The 23,663-nt window shown below is 39.6% G+C and overlaps 1 protein-coding gene across 1 annotated transcript; it reads right to left on the reverse strand.

The window, feature by feature from the left end:
* Positions 1 to 1,160: 1,160 nt before the first annotated feature.
* Positions 1,161 to 23,243, reverse strand: engase (endo-beta-N-acetylglucosaminidase). The gene is made up of 14 exons (XM_053648573.1): positions 22,920 to 23,243; positions 22,394 to 22,473; positions 20,710 to 20,911; positions 17,921 to 18,069; positions 15,953 to 16,107; positions 14,860 to 15,008; positions 14,007 to 14,178; positions 13,049 to 13,152; positions 12,254 to 12,365; positions 8,031 to 8,215; positions 4,169 to 4,311; positions 3,936 to 4,038; positions 2,942 to 3,056; positions 1,161 to 1,766 (listed from the first exon to the last, which is right to left on the reverse strand). Exons 1-14 carry the CDS (start codon positions 23,015 to 23,017, stop codon positions 1,368 to 1,370), a joined length of 2,166 nt encoding a protein of 721 aa, XP_053504548.1. The 5' UTR covers positions 23,018 to 23,243; the 3' UTR covers positions 1,161 to 1,367.
* Between the last annotated feature and the right edge of the window lie 420 nt (positions 23,244 to 23,663).

The following is a 23,663-nucleotide window of genomic DNA, read 5'->3' on the forward strand; positions in this document are numbered from 1 at the left end:
ACAGTCGGTCATGTCTTACGTGAATGTAAACAGTTGGGGAAAAATCTGAGGTGTGTCAATACAGTATATTGGATCTGTACATTAGGTCTTAAAATGACAGAAGTCTAATAAACCTGCTGCTGTCTGTGTCATTAATGTTAATCAAACAACAAAATACAAAGAGAAAATCACTCACTCACTCATTTGACTGACTTTGTCGATTTTATTTTACATTGAATTGCTTTATTAAATTTCCGTAGTATTTCTTACCTGAACACTACTGAAAGACCTACCTGAGAAAACGTATCGCTGTCGTGAAATAAGACTGTAGTCATATCGCCCACCCCTACACATTAGCATTTGGTGATTCCAGTCTTGAATTTCACGCAAAATGTGAAATATACTTCTTAATGTAGTAAATATCATAAACCCTGCTGATAGGGATTTTTTAAATTTATTTTAGGAATTAAAAAAGTTGAACATAGCTGTGTTCAGGAATGAGTTTGTTGTCATTCATAGACAGATTAAAAGCAGTACTAAAATATGTTATAAGCTTTTTACGGCATGCTGCTAAATGTAACTCTACTCTGTACTCTCTCTAAGCCCATATAACTGTGGGGGAGCGGTATCATATTTGTAATGTCAACTTGAACTGGAGGACACAATATAGTGTGATAGAATAACAAAACTGGTTCATTTTGGTTTTTTTTCATACACTTGTAATATAATAGAAGTTCTACATATACCTCTATATCCCTTTTTTTTTTCTTTGAAACCATTTTTTGATAGGAAACTAGCTGAGGTGCTGATAACATTAATTAAAATATTAAATGGCAATGGAAGACGTAATAGTGGTATTTTTTTTGTTACATGTATGTTGCTATTGGTTTGTGAAGGTTAAAATATTCATTTAAAAGCTCAGTGTTGAGTTTACAATTGCAATTTAAATTTTTTTTTTTCAATTTAATTACTTTCTGGACTCGACCATTAAGGACTCGGACTCGGCCGTTTTTGGACTCGATTGGTTAAGGACTTAGTCTCGACTCGAACTCGGCAAAGGTGGACTCAGACCCAACACTACGTTACTTACTGACTCCTTTTGCAAATCTCAGTCAGTCAGTCAATGTTAATAAACACCGGGGGTCTGTTTACTGATAATTACTGATAAATATGCAGAGAGCTGGAGAAGGTGCCAATTTATTTACTTATTTCGTTTTTAAATACGTAGCCATGGATTTTCGAGGAAAAAGTCACACAAAATAATACAGAAGGAATATAATACAAAAATCCCTGAAAATTGTTATTTATGTATCCTTTTTCTCACATTCAAAGTTGTTTTATATTTAAAATACAGTATGGAGCATCTGCACTATACAGCATGTGTATGTTTATATATCAGCGGCGTGTGTATAGCTCAGTGTCCGTCTCCCCCAGTGCGACTCGGGCAAGCTGAAGCCTTCTCTGCTCACCGGCTCCACCAGCAGCTCCATCACTCCAGTCGCGTGCCCAACCTCAAGCTCGATCACACGGTACTGCGGTGAATATGACCGGCCGATAAGAACGGCCGCTCCAGGCCCAACTCGCGGGTCCGGACCTCGTACGTGACGCCAAAGCACACGGAAATATCGTACCAGTTGGGTCGGGTAGCTCCAGCCTAGAGTAGCGTTCAGAAAGAGCTTTGTAGCTTTTCCATTTACATCAACGTCTCCTTTATGCCACACCACATCAGACACAGACATCTTCTGGATGGGCAACAGAGGGGTGAAGAGACTCTCTGCATCTAACAGCTGCAACAACAAAAAAAAACGTCTCCATGATTTATTTCCAAGTTTCCGGATTATTTACATTAATCAACATAGAGATGAAGAGCAGATAGAGCTGGGGTTACAGGCCACAGCACTATTAAGGCTTAATAACAATTATACCACATTATACCATGCCTGAATTCTCCATTGCGATTGGTCAGAAAGTGTTGATTGGTTTTCTAAAACATTAACTGCGAGGGAAATCACAGATTATAGTTTCTATAGTAACAACTCATGTATAATTGGTATTATTGGTATGAGGTTTATTTAGCATTTTTTTCCCCACTGTAAGCACTTTGTTCGTTCGTCTATGCTTTCTGACTCTGGAAATTCAGGATTTGGAGATTCTCTGTAACGGCAAGCGTCATTTTTTTTTTCTGTTTTTGTTTTTACCAAGAAGAGCCGGGGGGGGTGGGGGGGGGGAGAGATTCTGATGAAGAACTGTTAGCTTTTATCAGACTCCTCAATACCCAGAGACTGAACTGAACACTCCCCTTGCAATATTTCCACATTGCTGCATTGACTCTGTTGCATTTTTGCTGCTACTGTATTTATAAAAATATCGTATTTAATTTCATCACTATTATACACTTTACCTGGCTGCTACTGGAATAACTGCTACGTACATATTTGGTATAAGCTAATCTGCTGAATACTCAGTTATAGCATGTTATGTTTACATTTATACTATTTTAAAATGATATTGTTACTCTTTGGCACCTATCTTTTGCACTACCTGTTATATCAGACACTTCCATATTAGAACTGTGTACTGTTCGGCACTACACTGTCACTTACTGTGCATATTGTCCTGTTTTAGTTGTACTGTCCTGTGTTTTAGCACACGTTTGCACGTGCACTTTATGTAAAAATGTGTAGATCTTATTTAGTTCAGTGTTGTCTCATGTGGTCTTGTTTTATGTAGCAACAGTTCAGGAATATTGTTTCTTTTCACTGTGAACTGTACCAGCTGTATATGGTTGAAATGACAATAAAAGCCGCTTGAACTAATGTAAGTGATCTATAAGGCTTTCACTGACATTACAGAAATGTACGATGTGTTGTAAGACATTGTTCATTCTGGCAAATTGCTGCAATATAAAGGGAACAAAAAGAATCAACTTCAGGTGGTAATTAAGGCATTAGTTTTCCTTTACCATGATCTCTCCAATCCTACAGTGAAAAGGAAGATCCTGTGATTCTGCTTCTTTTCGAGACACACTGACACACACGTCTCTGAGGGCACAACCGGTCACCTCCAGAAGGAAACACCTACACACACACATGCGATATTTTATTATAGAAGAAGAAATGGCATTTCGGTAGGAATATTAAAACAGCCTCATATGGAAGTAAGAGGTGTAACAATGTAGAGCATCATATCGGGGTTTTTTTTTCCAATACCAGTCTCTCAAGTCGATATATCTGTGTTGCGAACTATACATTCAACAAAAATCCTACCGATTTGCCTTTGGGGAATGATGTCCACAAAGTGTTGGATTATTCGCTGACGTATAAGATTGGCGAGCCTCGACCCATCCTTGCTCTTGAAGGACTAGGCCTTTTTTGGAAGCTCCTTATATACTATTATTAGACGATTGCCTCACCTGTTTCACATCACCTTCTTATATCAACTTGTCACATCGCTATTAGTCCTAAATTGCCCCTGTCCCATCTTTTTTGGAATGTGTTGCACGCATCAATTTCAAAATAAACATTTATCTTCGAAAAACTATACGGTTAATTAGGTAAAACATCAGATACCTTGTCTTTACATGTTTTTTGTTGTTGATGTTGTTTAAATACAAGTCAAAGTACATTTACAAATCACTCCTCTTTGTTTTTATTAGCGTCTTCCATACTGTCCCAACTTTTTCGGAATTGGGGTTGTACTTATTCAAGTTAATGTTATTTTACATTTCAGCTTTCTAACTACTGATTTATGTTAATTAGCTAGCATTAGGTTAATCAAAACCAGTTGTCAGGTTATCCAGCAAGCTAATTAACATTATGCTAACTGTTGAACTGTGAAATTCAATCTGGTACCCAACTTAACTAGGTTAGGTAACTACTTTACTGTATAGTTAAAAACCAGTCACATTAACTATGCATTTCCAAACAAATTGTTCCTCTGTGTTTAGTGACTCTGACCTGGTAATCCAGCCATTTGCTTTCTGCTCTCCTCCACACCGTTGAGTGAACTGCTTCACCAGCTCATGATCTTCATCCAACCCCACTGGAATCACGTTACTGACTGAAACACACACGCATACACAAATCACAAACTAGAAATGTACACCTAGATTCAGATTGTGCGGCTGGGACTGTTACACAGTTATACTCTTTAAGAAAAAAATACAACTAAGAAAGAAACTAACACTCACTCGGCATCTCCTCGCTCCCTGTGTGTGTGCAGAGAGCAGCGTCTGTGGTTTTGAGCTCTAAAGAGATAGTCACTCTGTCTGACAGCTGATAGACGCATGAGATGAACATCCTTGAGGCCAGTGGCACATGGAGTGAAAATATCCTAGAAGAGAGAAGCCATGCAAGGAGATGTTAATGAGAGTATATCTTTCTTTTATTATCTTATTATAAAGCTCTCAGAATAGCCGCAAATCTTCGTGGAGTGGATTCCATAAGGCGTTGGAAATATTCCTTTGAGATTCTCGTCCGTGTTGACATGACTGCAATGTGGAATCAGCATTTTGTGACTCTTCCATAATATCACGTCCCAAAAGCGCTCTATTAGATTTAGATCTAGTGACTGGGGAAGCCATTGAAGCAAACTGTACTCAGTGCCATGTTCATGGAATCAGTTTGAGATGACTTTGTGACATGCCGCATTATCATACCGGACGTAGCCGTTATAAGATGAGTAAATTGTGGCCATAAAGGGATGCATGTGGTCAGCAACAATACTTAGATAAAGTTTGGCATTCAAACCTTGTTCTATTAGTATTAAGGACCCCAACGTGTGCCAAGAAAACATTCCCCACACCGTTACACCACCAACACCACCACCACCACCACCACCGGCCTGAACTGTTGACACAAGGCAGGTTGGGTCCATGGATTTACATTTACATTTACATTTATTCATGTAGCAGGCGCTTTTATCCAAAGCAACATACAAATGAGAAAATACAAGCAAAGCGATATCAAGCAGAGAACAATAAAAATAGTGCTACCATACAAGATCCATTAATTGAGTTCCAGAAGAAGCAAAGTGCACAGAGTAGAGGTGTAAGTGCCAGAGTAAGTTGTTTTTTTTGTTTTTTTAGGGGTTGGTTAGGTGTTCATGGAAGAGGTGGGTCTTTAGCTGTTTCTTGAAGATGGTGACAGATTCTGCGGTCCGGATTGAGGTTGGAAGTTCATTCCACCACTGAGGAACAGTTAGTCTGAAGGTTCTTGAAAGGGACCTTGAGCCACGCTTAGTAGGTACCACTTAACATCGGTCATTGATTGATCGCATATTACATGAGGGAACATAAGCCTTCAGGAGAAAGTTGAGGTAGGAGGGTGCTGTTCCAGACATGGTCTTGTAGGTGAGCATCAAGGCCTTGAATTTGATATGGGCAGCTACAGGAAGCCAGTGGAGGGAGATGAAGAGGGGTGTGACATGGGTTCTCTTGGTCTGGTTGAAGACGAAGCGTGCTGCTGCATTCTGAATCATTTGAAGGGGCTTGATGGAGCTGGCCGGGAGGCCCGAAAGTAGTGAGTTGCAGTAGTCCAGTTTTGAGATAACAAAAGCCTGGACTAGTATCTGTGTAGCCTGTTCGGTGAGGTAGGGTCTGATTTTCTTGATGTTGTACAGGATGTACCTACAGGACCGTGCAGTAGTTGAGATGTGGTCTGTAAAGCTCAAGCTGTCATCGAGAATCACCCCAAGGTTCCTGGCCGTCCTGGTTGGCTTGAGTGTGGTTGAGCCGAGTTGTACAGTGAGCTTGTGGTTGATTGAGGGACAGACTGGGATGAAGAGAAGCTCAGATTTTGCCAGGTTGAGCTGAAGGTGGTGTTCCCTCATCCAGTCCGAGATGTCCGACAGGCAAGCAGAGATTCGTACAGAGACCGATGGATCATCAGGCTGGAAGGACAAATAGAGCTGGGTGTCATCAGCATAGCAATGATATGAGAAGCCATAAGACTCAATCACCTGCCGCAGAGATGTAGTGTCGATAGAAAAGAGCAGTGGACCCAGAACTGACCCCTGAGGAACGCCAGTTGTGAGTTGCTGAGTTTCAGAAATACCTCCCCTCCACAATACCTTGAAGGATCTGTCTGAGAGATATGATTTCACCCAGCACAGAACCGTTCTGGTGATGCCCAGGCTGGAGAGCGTTGACAGGAGGATCTGATGGTTCACAGTGTCGAAAGCAGCAGAGAGGTCGAGTAGGATGAGGACAGATGATCTAGACGTTGCTCTTGTTAGTCGTGAGGCTTCAGTGACGGAAAGCAGAGCACTCTCCGTGGAGTGATTGCTCTTGAAGCCAGACTGCTAGGTGTCCAGGAGGTTGTTCTTTGTGAGAAAATTGGACAGTTGATTAAAAACAGCTCTTTCAAGGGTTTTGGAAAGAAAAGGGAGGAGGGAAATAGGTCTGTAGTTATCAACTGTAGCAGGGTTAAGTGATGTTTTTTTAAGCAGTGGGTAACCCGGGCCTGCTTAAATGAGATAGGGTATGTGCCAGTAGAGAGGGATGTGTTAAAGATGTGTGTGAGTGCAGGTAATAGTGTGGGAGAGATGGACTGAAGAAGGTGAGAAGGGATAGGGTCAAGAGGACAGGTTGTGGGACAGCTAGAGAGGAGGAGTTTAGAGACATCAGTCTCTGAGAGGGGAGAGAAGGAAGCAAGTTGGGAGTTTCATGGAGGAGGAGCCAGTCTATGCATGGCTGGGGTTGAGAACTGGTTCCTGATTGATGTAACCTTGTTGGAAAAGAAATTGGAAAAGTCATCTGCAGTGAGAGAGGGAGGGGAAGGGTGAGGAGGGGCACAGAGAAGAGAAGAAAAGGTTTTGAAGTGAGTGCGGGTGTTGGGAGAACTGCCAATCTTCTCTTGGTAGTATATGGCTTTAGCAGTGGTGATGCTATCGGAAGAAGAGGAGATATGTGTTTGGTAATTGGTTAGGTCAGTTGGATTGTTAGATTTACGCCATTTCCGTTCAGATGCTCTTAGTTTGGCCCGGTTGTTATGCAGAGCTTCTGAGAGCCAAGGTCTAGAGGGTGATGTGCGAGCAGGTCTGGAGGTTAGGTGGGAGATGCTGTCAAGAGAAGATGTTAGAGTGGAACATAGCATGTCAGTTGCGGTGTTTAAGTCCAGTGAGGAAAGGTGGCTATAAGAGGGAAGTAAGGTTGTGCAAAAGAGAAGTGTGAGGGGGAAAGGGAATGAAGATTGCGACGAAAAGAGATAGAGGGTGGAGACAGTGAAGAGGGTGAGGGGAGAGAGATAGAGAACTGGATAAAGAAATGGTCAGAGGTGGGGAGAGGAGTAATGAGAAGATTGTTACGTGTGAGGATGAGGTCAAGCTGTTTGCCAGCTTTGTGGGTTGCTGGTGTGGCGAACTGCTTGAGGTGAAATGTGGAAAGTTAGCTGCATGTGGCTTGTTTAGATGAATGTTGAAGTCACCAAGGACCACAATAGGAGTTCCATCATACAGGATGATGGACAGTAGCGTGTCAAATTCATGGATTCCTACTGTTGATGCAAAATTCTGACCAGGCAATGATTTTCTGTCTGTTCAGTTTCAGTAGCCTCAGATTCCTGTTCTTGGCTCACAAGAGTGGAACCTGGCATAGTCCCTCTGCTGCTGCATAGCATCCACCTCATGGTTATATGTGTTGTGCATTCTGCGATGCTTTTCTGTTCACAATGGTTGTAAAGAGTGGTTATGTACAAGTTACTGTAGCCAGTTCAAACCAGTCTGGCCATTCTCCTCTGATCTTTCACATTGGATGTTTTTTGTTTTCTAAACCACTCTAGAGACTGTTGTGTGTGAAAATCCCAGGGGATCTAAAATACTCAATACCAGCATGTCTGGCACCAACAGCCATGCTGCAGTCCAAGTAGCTGAGATCACCTTTTTTTTTTGGTGCCTATTCTGATGTGAACATTACCCGAAGCTAAGGATTGGTCAACTGCGTGAACGAGCAAGTGTACCAGTGTTCCTAATAAAGTGGCTGAGCACACATTAACTTATTTTATAATATAACGACAGTTTTTTAAAATTATTATTATTATTTTTGTGATCTTTACCTGGCACAGATTTTGGACAGGGATTTTGGCATGGTCCCCTCCAGCAGTAGTGAACTCCCTCCAGTCCACACTTCCTCTGAGCAGCCTCGAGTCTGAAACCAGCCTCCTCCCTCCAAATTCTCCATCACATAGAGAGGCTGCAGCTCCTGAGCACTCAGATTCATCCAGGTTCTGTCCTGCTCTACCTACACGGTCACACACAAATACACATGTATACACACTGTACTGATTCTCACACACACTATACAGTCTTTAGAGTTTACACAGAATGGTGTGAAAAGAAAAAAAAAAAAACAGCTTGTGTGTGGAGGGTCTGCACAGAGGAGAATGACCAGACTGGTCTGAGCTGACAGGAAGTCCATAGTAACTCAAATATTTAACCCCATAAAACTGTAAGTCAATTAAAAACACAGCATGTGCACATTTTAAATGCTTCAATTTCGAGAGCCAATCAAAATGAGGCAGTTTCCTGGCGAAAGTCTACACTTCATGCACCAAATGCTTACATAGCATAGTCTGAGACAGTGGAGACAGATGAGCGTCCCTGGCCCAATTTCTCAGATATTGTCAGTTTTAAAGGGGTCATGACATGAGAAATCAAATTTTCCTTGATCTTTAGACATATAAGAGGTCATTGTACCATTAAAACGTTGTGCAAGTTTCATAGCTTAATATGTCGTCCTCAGCAGAAAAAGAGCGTTTATTTAACCAAGTTCCAAAAACGGCTCGTTTGGATGTAGTGGGATTTGTGACATCAGAGACAGCGAGAGATCAACACCTACTTTTACATCGTCACACCGTTGGCCCCGCCCACCGGTGCTCAGTCACCGAAAACAGTTCCGCACGTATTACGGCCGGGACGTTGATTATTAATTCATAGGCAAAGGTGTTAGCCAATCATAGCAGTGGGTGGTTACATTGAAGTCTTAAAGGTAAAGGACACACGCTTCAGTCAGAGACAGGATGGAAAAAGGTCGTAAATTACTCAATTTGTATGTTTTTTTTGTGCAAACACTTTACTAATATTATAATTACACCTCAGGGAAGATAATAATTTTTATTTTTTTTAAACATGTCACGACCCCTTTAAATGTTTCAAAGGAAACAGTATGATAGCAATCTGCAAATTATACGACCCAAAATGGAAACGCAAATATCGGCAATTCTTAGCTTAACATCCAGCCTGTGGAATCTTGTACAGGTAAGCCATTAGCTGGCTGAGAGAGAATGAGACTAGTTAGAGAGATGTTTTGATGTGTTACAGTATGAAAGCTCCGTTTTAAACTTAAAGTGCACCTATTATGGTTTTTCAAATATTACCTTTCATGTAGTGTGTTGTAGAGCTGTTTGTGAATGTAAAAAAGTTTTTAAAAAATCGAAGCGCATGACAAACGGAGTTATTGACTCCCAAAAGAAGGAATCAATTCTGAACAGCTGAAACGAGTCGTTAGTGATTCCAGACTTACAGTGAGGGAAAAAAGTATTTGATCCCCTGCTGATTTTGTTCGTTTGCCCAGTGACAAAGAAATGATCAGTCTATAATTTTAATGGTAGATTTATTTGAACAGTGAGAGACAGAATAACAACAAAAAAAATCCAGAAAAACGCATGTCAAAAATGTTATAAATTGATTTGCATTTTAATGAGGGACATATGTATTTGACCCCTCTGCAAAACATGACTTAGTACTTGGTGGCAAAACCCTTGTTGGCAATCACAGAGGTCAGACGTTTCTTGTAGTTGGCCACCAGGTTTGCACACATCTCAGGAGGGATTTTGTCCCACTCCTCTTTGCAGATCTTCTCCAAGTCATTAAGGTTTCGAGGCTGACGTTTGGCAACTCGAACCTTCAGCTCTCTCCACAGATTTTCTATGGGATTAAGGTCTGGAGACTGGCTAGGCCACTCCAGGACCTTAATGTGCTTCTTCTTGAGCCACTCCTTTGTTGCCTTGGCCGTGTGTTTTGGGTCATTGTCATGCTGGAATACCCATCCACGACCTATTTTCAATGCCCTGGCTGAGGGAAGGAGGTTCTCACCCAAGATTTGACGGTACATGGCCCCGTCCATCGTCCCTTTGATGCGGTGAAGTTGTCCTGTCCCCTTAGCAGAAAAACACCCCCAAAGCATAATGTTTCCACCTCCATGTTTGACGGTGGGGATGGTGTTCTTGGGGTCATAGGCAGCATTCCTCCTCCTCCAAACACGGCGAGTTGAGTTGATGCCAAAGAGCTCCATTTTGGTCTCATCTGACCACAACACTTTCACCCAGTTGTCCTCTGAATCATTCAGATGTTCATTGGCAAACTTCAGACGGGCATGTATATGTGCTTTCTTGAGCAGGGGGACCTTGCAGGCGCTGCAGGATTTCAGTCCTTCACGGCGTAGTGTGTTACCAATTGTTTTCTTGGTGACTATGGTCCCAGCTGCCTTGAGATCATTGACAAGATCCTCCCGTGTAGTTCTGGGCTGATTCCTCACTGTTCTCATGATCATTGCAACTCCACGAGGTGAGATCTTGTATGGAGCCCCAGGCCGAGGGAGATTGACAGTTCTTTTGTGTTTCTTCCATTTGCGAATAATCGCACCAACTGTTGTCACCTTCTCACCAAGCTGCTTGGCAATGGTCTTGTAGCCCATTCCAGACTTGTGTAGGTCTATAATCTTGTCCCTGACATCCTTGGAGAGCTCTTTGGTCTTGGCCATGGTGGAGAGTTTGGAATCTGATTGATTGATTGCTTCTGTGGACAGGTGTCTTTTATACAGGTAACAAGCTGAGATTAGGAGCACTCCCTTTAAGAGTGTGCTCCTAATCTCAGCTCGTTACCTGTATAAAAGACACCTGGGAGCCAGAAATCTTTCTGATTGAGAGGGGGTCAAATACTTATTTCCCTCATTAAAATGCAAATCAATTTATAACATTTTTGACATGCGTTTTTCTGGATTTTCTTGTTGTTATTCTGTCTCTCACTGTTCAAATAAATCTACCATTAAAATTATAGACTGATCATTTCTTTGTCAGTGGGCAAACGTACAAAATCAGCAGGGGATCAAATACTTTTTTCCCCTCACTGTACTTCCTGTACTAACCTACATAGGTTTGTAACAAAAAAAACCCTGCCTCTGATCTTCATCGGCTGCTTGCTGACAGCGGTAGACCAATCACAACAGACTGGGACATCTGACCAATCAGAGCAGAGTATGCTCTCTGAAAGTTTAGAATGAATCCTTTAGAACGAGTCGTTTGTGACACTGGGTGGAAAAAAGGTGACGTTACAGTTTAAATTATGTGTTTTTGACCTTGGATGCATGTAAATCTATTGTAGGAGACCTCGAAAACAAAATTAGGCACGTTTCAAAATCATAATAAGTGCGTTTTAAGAAGTCAGTTCAATGTTCGGTACCGGTAACTAGGTAGCTAGAAACATGTAGGAATTAAAATGAGGTAATGAAACCCATACAGAATTTGGGCCAACTATTGTTACATTTCTTTATAAAAGGTACCCTTTTTTACCTTTCTTTTTAACTAACTGGGTTAACTGTTCAAAAGCACATTCCTCACATACAGAACATTTTCAGATTAGTTGTGTCAACTGTAGACCATCCATCCATCCATCCATCTTCTACCACTTACTCTTTTTCAGGGTCACGGGGAACCTGGAGCCTATCCCAGGAAGCATCGGGCACAAGGTGGGGTACACCCTGGACAGGGTGCCAGTCCATCGCAGGGCACAATCACATACACACTCACACACCCATTCATACACTACGGACACTTTAGACACGCCAGTCAGCCTACCATGCATGTCTTTGGACTTGGGGAGGAAACCGGAGTACCCGGAGGAAACCCCCGCAGCACGGGGAGAACATCCAAACTCTGCACACACAGGGCCACGGTGGGAATCGAACCCCGGTCCCTGGAGGTGTGAGGCGAACGTGCTAACATTTTGTTTTATTTTAGTTTACTACTGAAAGTAGTTTTTCCAAAAGATGACTTATTTGTTCTGCTTTGACTCTTCCTTTCGGGCTTCACAACGGCTACTGCAACTGTTTTCGTGAACAACAGCGTCAGCAACTAGATCAACTGATCAGTCTGAGGTTCGAGGGTGTGATGATTTAGGCATTCACTTTCCAACATGCTATAAGGGGATTGTAAGCTTTCCTTGTTAGCCGCATTGCCTTGTAGCTTCAGTGCGAACACCGGACATGTTCAATTAAACATACCTTCCCCCTCCAGTAGAAATTCTTTCCATAACCCTGACAGAAAGATGAGACGAAGGGAAGAGGACACTCAGGATGGTGAATGTAGAGGAAGTCTGATAACAAGCCCCAAAATCTAAACACACACACACACACGCACACACGCACACACACACACACACACACACACACACACACACGTACTGTATTAAATATTTGTAAGTAATATATTAGATTTCTTAGACAAAAGATGGTAATTAAAAACTCATTATAAACAAATAATGTTTATGACAACATAAACATAAAATCTCACCCAGATATTGCAGATTTCTACATTCCAAGAACTGCTGCTGTAATCATAAAAACTGCCCCGATGCTCATCCCAGGACTCTTATTCACAATATGTTCACTCACCTCTGGCTTGCTCATTACGAATCTAAATCTACATTCTGCAAAGCTGATTTTTGACAGTATCTATAGTTATATTTCCTCATATCATCTCAGGGAGTTTTTCCTCGTCACCGGCTTGTTCAATAGGGATAAATTCATACACTTAAAATCTGTATCCTGTGTTCTATATGTTTCTGTAAAGCTACTTTGAGACAATGTCTAATGTTAAAAGTGCTATACAAATCAAATTGAATTGAAAATTGAATTGAATAGTTAAAAGCACTAAACAAGTAACTTCAATTGAATATTTTGTGCCATTGTTCGGCAAGAGGACCCTCCTCTTTCTCTTTTGATCCTCCCATTATGTGATTACTGTCTTGAAGGTGGGTATATTGGGGACATTTATTTATTATGCATTAATAGACTCACTTGTCCTGGTTCTTGCGGAAATCCACTTTGTCGTGGCACTCGTAAACCCAACCAGGAGCAAAAATGGCTGTAGAAAGTCCGTGTTTACGCACCAGCTCAAGAGCCTAAAAGAACCATGACAACACTGAGATATTATATATACATACATACATACATACATACATACATATATATATATATATATATATATATATATATATATATATATATATACATATATATATATATATATATATATATATATATATATATATATATATATATATATATATATATATATATATATATATATACACACACACACACACAGCGGGGGAAATAAGTATTGGACACGTCAACATTTTTTCCAGTAAATATATTTCCAATGAGGCAAACATTAAAGTCCATGAATTTACTAATCCAGCTGATATTAATTTGCACAGATAGGGGGTATAATTACTCACAGATTTCAGCTGGTTGCTTGCCTTACCTTGCCTAGGAGAACTGCTTTTTCTTAGCATGTTCAATACTTTTTTCCTGTGTCATTCCACTTTATTACACATAACTTTATTGTTTGGATTTTTTTATATGAATGGATTTCTCGAGTTAATACCAAAGTCTGGTGAAAATTTCATGTGAATAACCTCATAGAAAATATATTTACTAAAAAAAATGTTGATGTGCTCGATACTTATTTCCCCCACTGTGTGTGTATATGTATGTGTGTGTGTGTATATTATATATATATATATATATATATATATATATATATATATATATATATATATATATATATATATATATATATATAACCACATTGAGACTGACTTGGTTAGGAGTTAGTTCACTCCTCTACTTGCTATGTGTTTTTCATCCCTGTTGCTTTCAGCGAGGAAAACAACTTGAATAAACAAGACTTGTACATCTAATTCAGACTGTTTCCTGACTTCCATGATCTTCAGGACGAAACAAATCTCACCTTATTCGTTTCAAACTTTCCTCCCACTACATCTCCTCTTGCAAACACATCGATGCCGACGTAAATATCGGCCAGACGCCCCTGTGCTGCGGGATCGGTCGCCATATCCTCCAGACTGCTCTCCGTCCAGTTATAGTTGGTGAAAATGCCATCACACGCATCAAAAAACACTCTATTTGGAGCAGAAAGATGTTACACAAACCTCACATGGACGTGCGGACCCTGGAAAGTCTTCAATAATTCAGACTTGTACTAAAGATTGGGCCACAAGAACAACATTAGCCTCATTAGAAAGCGTGTTGGAGTTAGCGTTTCCTCTCTTACGCTGTCCATTGTATAGTGTGTTATGGTTTTTTTTGTTAGTTTTTTTATAATGGTGTGTGTAATATGACAGAATATTGTAATAAGGAATCTGAAATCCTTTTGTCTTCCAAAATCATGCCAGTAGGTAGAGGGGTGAGTCTAAATTGGGTCAATGTAGGTTTTAGGTGTGAATGTGTGCGAGATTTTCAGGGAGTATTTCTACGTCAAGGGATAGGTCATATCCTGACCAGGAAAAAGCAGCTACTAAACATAAATAATTTACTGAAGATAAACACTTATTTTGTTTTGTATGCACCACCCCCCAACCCCTCTCCCCCACATTGTCACTGAAGGCATTGAATACCACCTTCTTTGAAAATAGGCAGCTGTAAGCAAATGTAATGAAAATCGCTTTGTTTTGGCTGTCCAATATGGCAAAATGATCTTTATAATTCCACTGTTGCCACAGTTGGCCTAAAATTCCTGACTCTCTGAGCATGTTGGTATTTTAATGCAACACATACTCTATATCCGCACACCCGAGGCTCACCTGTTGCTGTTGTTGAGTTGGTTTTGCCATTTCAGAGTGCCGTCCTCCAGAACGCTATCATACCAGATCACCAAACTGCCAGGAACTTGCTCATGCATCTGCTCGGTGAGGTAGCGCAGGAACGGAGCCATGTGTTTCACAGAACCTTCCTAGACACACACACACACACACAATCATACAATCTTTGTGAGCACCTTCCATTGACTTATTGAGGTTATGCCTACACCGAAACCCTAACCTTAACCTCAGCAACCAAAAGGAAACCGTTTGGCTCTTTTAGTTTTGCAGATACAGTGGTGCTTGAAAGTTTGTGAACCCTTTAGTATTTTCTATATTTCTGCACAACTATGACCTAAAACATCATCAGATTTTCACCCAAGTCCTAAAAGTAGATAAAGAGAACCCAGTTAACCAAACGAGACACAAATATTATACTCGGTCATTTATTTATCGAGGAAAAAGGTTTTGTAAGCTTTTCCAGCCTGATGAGCTTCAACAACTCTTCCTGAGGTCCTCAGGAATCTCCTTTATTCATGCCGTGATACGCTTCCACACAAACAAGATCAAACTCTGATAGATCCCCATTCTTTAAATAAAACACTCACACCTGATTGTCATCCCAGTGATTGAAAACACATTGATTGACTCTAATTTCACCTTCAAATTAAACTGCTAATCCTAGAGATGATATGTAATATTGGATCATTTTCCTTTATAGTAAGTGACCAAGTATAATATTTTTGTCTCATTTGTTTAACTGGGCTCTCTCTGTCTACTTTTAGGACTTGTATGAAAATCTGATGTTTTAGGTCATATTTATGCAGAAATGTAGAAAATTCTAAAGGGTTCACAAACAGCAGGGTTTTCAAGCAGCACTGTATACATTGTAGTCGTCTAGTTTTTTTTTTTTTAAAGCAGTTTTCCCATTAAAGGGACCAGCTAATGGTTGCCATAAGATCAAAACTGTCAGATATTCATATCCTGGTGGAGACATTCGGTAAAACACGCCCAGACCTACACTCGCAGTTTAAATAATGTTATTTTTAAATTTACTGCACTTCATTTTGTAATATGAAACTTGAAGTTAGCTCACACTCAGCACATTCTCTATGTTTATGAGCCAGCCGTCGAACCCGTAACAGTGTGCAATCTGCACCAGTTTATCAGCAACTGAGCGATACTGTTCCTCTCCGGCCAGGAAAACCTCACACATCTTCCCTCCATCCGTCCACTCCGTGATGAACGTGCCTGTAACACAGAGACAGAGAAAAAACAAACAAACACACAAAGCCCAGTTATTTATTCCTAGCTGCATCACTGCCCTTTTCATCAACGAGTAAAAAATGTTCATGTATTAAAAGTGCATCAGGCTAAGCAGAATTTTAAATATGTGTGTGTATGTACAGTACTGTGCAGATGTTTTAGGCACAAGCAAAGAAATGCTGTAGAGCAGTGGTTCTCAACCAGGGAGGCACAGAGAGATCAGAAGTGGGGCTCAAAACACAGACAGGCATCATTTGGGGACTCGGTGTATTTTATTGCTTTTCAAATAGAATGCGCATAAATGAAAAACCCCATGTTCCCTCTCCCTCTTTATTTTCTTTTTGCTGGGGAGAGGTGGAGCTTAGCCTGCCTTTTATCTAGCTGTCAGTGCAGACCAGTGTTGCCAACTTAGCAACTTTTCAGACACCTTTAGCGACCTTTTTTTGCCAAAAAAAGTGCCTAGCAACAAATCCAGCGACTTTTTGGACAAACCTTAGCGACTTTCCAAATGTGGCCAGTACTTTCCTGCAAACGCGAGGTCTTGCTTTCACTCACACCTCTCTCTGCGCCTGCTCTGTTCAGTGATTGGCTGAGAGCCGGAGATTTAACAATGTCATGGATAACGAGACGCACCCTTCATCCCAATTTACATCATTCATATGCGAATGTTTTTAGAACGCAAGACAAATGTAATGCAACATGTTTTACATGTAAAATAGTCCACGCTATTACAGCCTAGTTCTCTTGTTCAAAGTAGCTATAGTGTTCAGAAACATTTTATATCATTCATGTTCCATACCTGTCCGTTATATAGTTTAATAAAAATCAGTTTAAAAATCATAAAGTTATGAAAAGTAATTAAAAAAGTACAAAAAAAATCTATCTATCAAAAATAGATTATAAGTTATGTGTATATATATATATATATATATATATATATATATATATATATATATATATATATATATATATATATATATATAAAGTATAAAATAGATAATCATTATACCTGCTCTCCTCCAATATGGGGGTTGGGGGGCCCACATGATAGGGGAGGCTTGGGGGGGGGGGGGGGCTTCAAAATAATGAAATTAAATGTTTCTACATTCTACATGTGCAATAAACAGTAGTAAATGAAACAAAGTCAATATTTGTTGTGACAAAAAAAATGTAATAGTAGTACAATTAGTGTAGTTTTATATGGAAATGAGCTGTAAGTTTTATGGAGCATGTTGCAGAACCAGCCACAGGTGTTCTGGAGACTTTGACTGTCGCACTCGCTTCTTATTTTTGCAGCAAAACCCAGCAGCCTTCATTGTGGTTTTTTTTTTTTATTGGAAAAGTGGTCTCTTACGTAATATGCTGCTTTCTTTACTGACACACAAACATTTTCCTGTAACATTTCATTTTGTGCTGGGAAACTAATGTTTTTTGTACTGACTTGATAATGTAGAAGTCATAAAATAAAAAATCTATAACAAAGTTTGTTGTAAAATAAATAAATACAAAAAATAGTGTGCCTAAAACTTTCACACAGTACTGTATATTCACCTGAAGACTTTGTTTCAGATCTTAATTATAATGCCATGTACAGTAATATGCATCTACATATTTGCAGATGTTGGTTTTGTTTTGTGAATGAAGGGGCGAATAATCTTATCTATTACTAATCAAACACCTCACAGATTCATGATGGAAGGAAAGGATTCCTATAAAAAAATGAAGAATGGGGAAAACACCAGAACTGACATGACCTATGATAACAAGAAATCTTACCCAGATTAGAGAGAAAACTGACCTAGTGAGAGCACGCCGTGTTTATGAGCAGCATTGGTCCACATGGCAGGAGGGATGGTCACCATATGATGGCTGAAGTAGTTGAAGATGTCGATATATTTCCAGTGATAGAACAAATAGGGTGTGTCCACCTCTGTACCTTGAATAAACCTTAGAAAGAAAAAACATTATCATGACTATGCTGAAGTCAGCCAAAATTTGCCTCAATTTTGCACTAAATGAAAATGGCAAATCATAATGTGGTACCTCATGACACTGATCAGCCAGAAACACTGATTTTTACAACACAAAATATCTGCCTCGATCTTTTAATCTTAATCTGATGTTGTGATGTAAGTGCATTCTCGCTCGGCCCATCAGCCACTTTGTAAATCCATAGTGATCTCAGATCGCAATGACTCTTTTGATTTGATTATACCTCCACTTCAATGTTATTGGATATTTTGTGTAGATTTAGGACATTATGTTTAGGTCCACTCCAGTTCCAGGTTGTAACAGTACAAAATGTGGAAAAGTTCATGGAACGTGAATACTTATAAAAGGAATGGCACGCACAGTACCCTCTGAAACTATTGCAACGGCAAGGCCAATTCATTTGGTTTTGCTGCAGACTGAAGACATTTGGGTCTGAGATCAAAAGATGAACATGAGAATAGAGTTTAGAATTTCAGCTTTTAAAGCCAGATTGGAATTCGCAATGAAATACAGAGACGAGCCACAAAAGTTCTGGAACCAAGATTGACCTCTACTAAAGGGATGGAAAGGCCAAAGTGTGGAGAAAGAATGGATCTGCTCATGATCCAAAGCATTCAAGCTCATTAGTCAAGCATGGTGGAGGTAGTGTCATGGCTTGGGCTTGCGTGGCTGCATCTGGAACGGGTTCACTCATCAAGTGACCAAGACATTAACCAAGACATTGATCCGTAACACACTGCCAACACAACAAAAGTAAGGGAAAAGTAGAAGGTTTTAGACTGACCATGTCAATCACCAGACCTTAACCCAGTTGAACAGCATTTCACCTTCTGAAGAGGAGACTGAAGGGAGAAACTCCCCGAAACAAACAAGTGATAGAGGCTGCGGAAAAAGCCTGGGAAAGCATCACAACAGAAGAAACTAACAATTTGGTGATGTCAGTGAGTCGCAGGCTTGATGCAGTTATTGCAAACAAGGTTTATGCAACCAAATATTAAGTGTTATTTACTTCACGATTTACAGTGCCCTCCACCAATATTGGCACACTTGGTAAATATGAGCGAAGAAGGTGGTAAAAAATTGTCTTCATTGTTTAACCTTTTGAAAAAATTCATAAAAATACTCTGCTCTCATGGATATCAAACAATTGCAAACACAATACAGGTTTATAAAATTTTTTTAAAAAATCATTGTTAAAAATTGTTAAATATAGGTGTGACACAATTACTGGCACCCCTATGAATTCATATGAGAAAAATATATTTGAAGTATTTCCTCATTGATATTTTACTTTTTTTTTAGCACACCAGGGTGACTAGGAACAGTAAATTGTTCAACCATGACTTCCTGTTTCAGAGGGGTATAAATATGAGGTAACACATAGGTCATTCATAACAATGTGTAAGAGCAAGGAATATAGCTGTGATGTGCCGCAAAAGGCTGTTGAGCTTCACAAAATGGGAAGTGGCTATAAGAAAATAGCACAAGCATTGAAAATACCCATTTCCACCATCAGAGCAATAATTAAGAAGTTCCAGTCAACTGGAAATGTTATGTATCAACCTGGAAGAGGACGTGTGTCTATATTGTCTCAATGCACTGTGAAGAGGATGGTTCGAGTGGTCAAAAAATCTCCAAGGATCACAGCTGGAGAATTGCAGAAGTTAGCTGCATTTTGGGGTCAGAAAGTCTCCAAAACTACAATCCTAAGTCACCTACATCACCACAAGTTGTTTGGAAGGATTTCAAGAAAAAAGCCTCTACTCTCATCCAAAAACAAACTCAAGCGTCTTCAGTTTGCCAGACACTACTGGAACTTCAAATGGGATCGGGTTCTATGGTCAGATGAAACCAAAATAGAGCTTTTTGACAATAAACACCAGAGGTGGTTTTGGTGCACACAGAGAGGTAGCCATATGGAAAAGTACCTCATGGCCACGGTTAAATATGGTGGTGACTCTTTAATGTTTTGGAGCTGTTTTTCTGCAAGAGGACCTGGACATTTTGTTAGGATACATGGCATCATGGACTCTATCAAATATCAACGGATATTAAATGAAAACCTGACTGTCTCTGCCAGAAAGATTAAAATGGGCCGTGGTTGGATCTTCCAGCAGGACAATGATCCAAAACATACATCAAAATCAACACAATGGTTTACTGACCACAAAATCAAGGTCCTACCATGGCCATCCCAGTCCCCTGACTCAAAACCCATAGAACACCTGTGGGGTGAACTGAAGAGGAGAATCCACCAACGTGGACCTCGGAATTTGAAGGATCTGGAGAGATTCTGTATGGAGGAATGGTCTCAGATCCCTTGCCATGTATTCTCCAAGCTCATCAGGCATTATAGGAGAAGACTCAGAGAAGACATTCAATACTTGCGAAATGGGAAAACTCAAAGAGCTACTAAGAGCTCAAGACTTGATTATTTTATGTCACATAAAAAAAAATTATATAAGCAGAATCAGCAATTATCAAGCACAAACTTCTGACTCTACCATCAACTGTTAATAAAAAATGTTAAGTGTTAGTAACACGTACTACTACTAGTAGTGTTAGTAAAGTGATGAAGTCAGTTGGGGACAGTACCTGTCCTCCAAGTATCCTCCCATCATGTCATGACAGATGAGTGTCCTCATCTGAGAGTCTTTCAGTGACGGCCATCTTTTCACCAAAGGGATGGTGGCCATGTTGAATGGATTCGCGTTGCTGCGCTTCCAGGAAAGCAGCTCATCCAAAGATTTCAAGGCAGAGCTGATGGGCTCAGTTGTGTCCTGATCATAGTGCTGAGCTGCTCGATGGGCATCATTTGAAGAAGAAAACACAGTATTTAGTGGTGTAAAGGTACAAAAGTAGAAAGAGTCTCTGGACTAGTTTTAGTCTGCACTGGGACTTATGTGAAGTGAACTAGATAGTAGAAACTACATACTGCTGATTATGGTAGTATAGGATTTGGGATGCAGCCCTATGCAGCCTATATGATTTGTCATGCTTTTGTGACAATTACTTTTCAACAGTCGATACTTTACACTGTTTCAGATTCTGCCCAGATGTCCCTGTTCAGTATTACTGGCACCCTGGCAAGAAGGGTAACCAAATTCAGCACAGGTACCTAGTTACAGTACGACAGAGGAACATTAGGGTTCTCCATTTTAGCAAGCAGTGTAGAAATACAAAGTTATTTTCTGCCAAATTTAATCTGTACATGAATCGAAAATGAAATGCAATCTTCACAAATACATTTGAAAAGTTGTGTCATTGTGGAATCCTCTCATTTATATATTTACATAGCATACGGTATATATAAAATGTATACATAGCGGAGAGCTTTGTATGATCATTCTAAATGGTCTTGGTATGGCTCAGAGCTCTTCTCAGCAATGTGTCTGTGCTCACGTTGTGGTTCATTGGCGTGTTGTTCACAAGCGGTGTTGCCTAGTGGCTGTACAGGCTGTGGAGGATATACCTGTGTAGGCCTTTAGCAGAACTATGATCAGTTACGCCACTGATATTACATCCCACCTGGCAGCGTTTGAAGGACTGGTTTTATTTCTGTGTTTGTTTGTTCGTTGTTGACCTTGGGTGCGAGAAAGGCGCTATATAAATTTAAATTATTATTATTATTATTATTATTAGTAGTAGTAGTAGTAGTAGTAGTAGTATTGTGTACGATATTCATGTTGTAATGACAAATTATAACTTCTATTCCACATTTCTATAGTAATAGCAAATTCACACAGACTTATAAGTTGGCTTAAAAACTTAGTTATTTAACTAAGAAAAATGTTGAGTCTTTTCTGTGATGAGATGTTTATCATTTATGGAAGGAGTCTCCAGTGTCAGAGCTTTGTAACAATCTGTACAATTTTCACCCAAAGAGAGTCAAGACACAGGACTTTGTGCATTTCCCATTTCACTTTTTTTTGCCTTATTAAATGTCAAGAGAGAAAAAAAGGAGACTGATGAGAGAACGACTGAATAGATGCCATAATATAAGCGATAACCGGAACTTGGGTTAAAAACAATGTATACTTCACTAATAAATGTAAAATGTTGAGGTAAGCTGCTTTGGTGTAATAGGAATAAAAGAGTTCGGGACACACTGTTATAGAAACCTCCACCCCATCATTGATTATTTTCAACATGTCCTGAAGTGTTATATTCCTTACATGTTATGCAGTAATTTGGTTATTTATTTATTTATTTATTTAAATAATTATATATAATATATATTGCACAGTTGGAATAAAATCATTCATGGCACACCAAGTACCTGATAGATGAGACGGTTTGAAGGTTATGACTTCGTGGACACTTCTCTGATCCTCTGACTCATCGAAGCAGGACTCAGATCTGGTCAATAGGATTAATATTAACATTAGTGAATTAAGATCTTTGACTACTGCTACAGCAGAAGGAGTTTTGGGCAAGAGCATGAGTTCATGCTGCATGAAAGACAGACAGCACTAGAAATCAGCAGATAAAAGAAAAGGGGTAAATGAGATAAAATAGGGATGAAGAATGGTTTAGTCACTTCACTGAAATAAAAGAATCTGCTTCTTTCATTTTATTAGTCAACTAGGCAAAATATCACATATGGCATATTTACTGTACTGTCTGTCTTGCAAATAGTTTAAAACATACACTTTAAAAACTGCACAAAAAAACACTAGAGTTATATCTAATCTATAAAACTAAACTAAAGTTTAGACTAAAGAACTTTTTATCCAGCTGGTGCAACCATTATAACAGACATAATGGGAATGTGTAGCTAACTATATATCTAAATACTCACTCACCCAGTTTCTGTTTTCGTGATCTTTCCCACTGTATCCTCAGGGTCCTCTCTCTTTCTTCTCCGGTTAACACGCTGATCTTTCACCACGCTCGAGTCCATATTAAACAATAATTGCTCAGTTTAGATTTGCAGGAAAGAAATAAACAAGAGACCAATGGGTACTTCCGGGTTAACTCCGATTGGCTGAACTGGTACAGATGTGTCTACGTCACACGGATACCGGAACTGAATTTGATTTTAGTCACAGAAGCATAGGCATTTCAATTGATTGATTTATGCTTTGCTATTATGTGTACATTATTGCTTTTAAAAATTAAATAAATAATTTTATCTAATATATCTAGTAATATAGTGAGCTTTTCTCTGCTTGTAGTACAATTACGATAAAAAAAGACCAATTGCTCCAACAGATAGCTCGCGACCAAAGATTCAGTGTCGTTTGGGAACGAGTCGATTCTTTTCTGTCCGAATATCATATTTGAGCCTCTTTTTCTTTAAATAGTTGTAGCCAGTGGAAAGATCCAGACTCCATCCCTAGTATGAAAACATGCAGAAGGAAAGTACGTTTAAGTGGAACAATAAATATATGTCCCCACTCCAAACAACAAACTAACTAATTCAGGTATATTCTGGCTTAAGTAACTCCGACTCTGTATTAGAAAAGTCATCGATTTAACACTAAATTGCACTAAAGACTCAAATAACAAGATATTTTGTTGTTTTAATATGGGACTAGGGATAATTG

The sequence above is a fragment of the Ictalurus furcatus genome, chromosome 2 (assembly GCF_023375685.1).
Source record: "Ictalurus furcatus strain D&B chromosome 2, Billie_1.0, whole genome shotgun sequence".
NCBI lineage: Eukaryota > Metazoa > Chordata > Actinopteri > Siluriformes > Ictaluridae > Ictalurus > Ictalurus furcatus.

Coding starts and splice junctions, on each gene's coding strand:
- engase (XM_053648573.1), bottom strand. CDS start 23,017: ATGGACTCGAGCGTGGTGAAAGATCAGCGTGTTAACCGGAGAAGAAAG. Junction 22,474..22,919: donor ATCACGAAAACAGAAACTGG/GTGAGTGAGTAT, acceptor CCTATTGACCAG/ATCTGAGTCCTGCTTCGATG. Junction 16,108..17,920: donor ACACGGCGTGCTCTCACTAG/GTCAGTTTTCTC, acceptor TCTGTGTTACAG/GCACGTTCATCACGGAGTGG.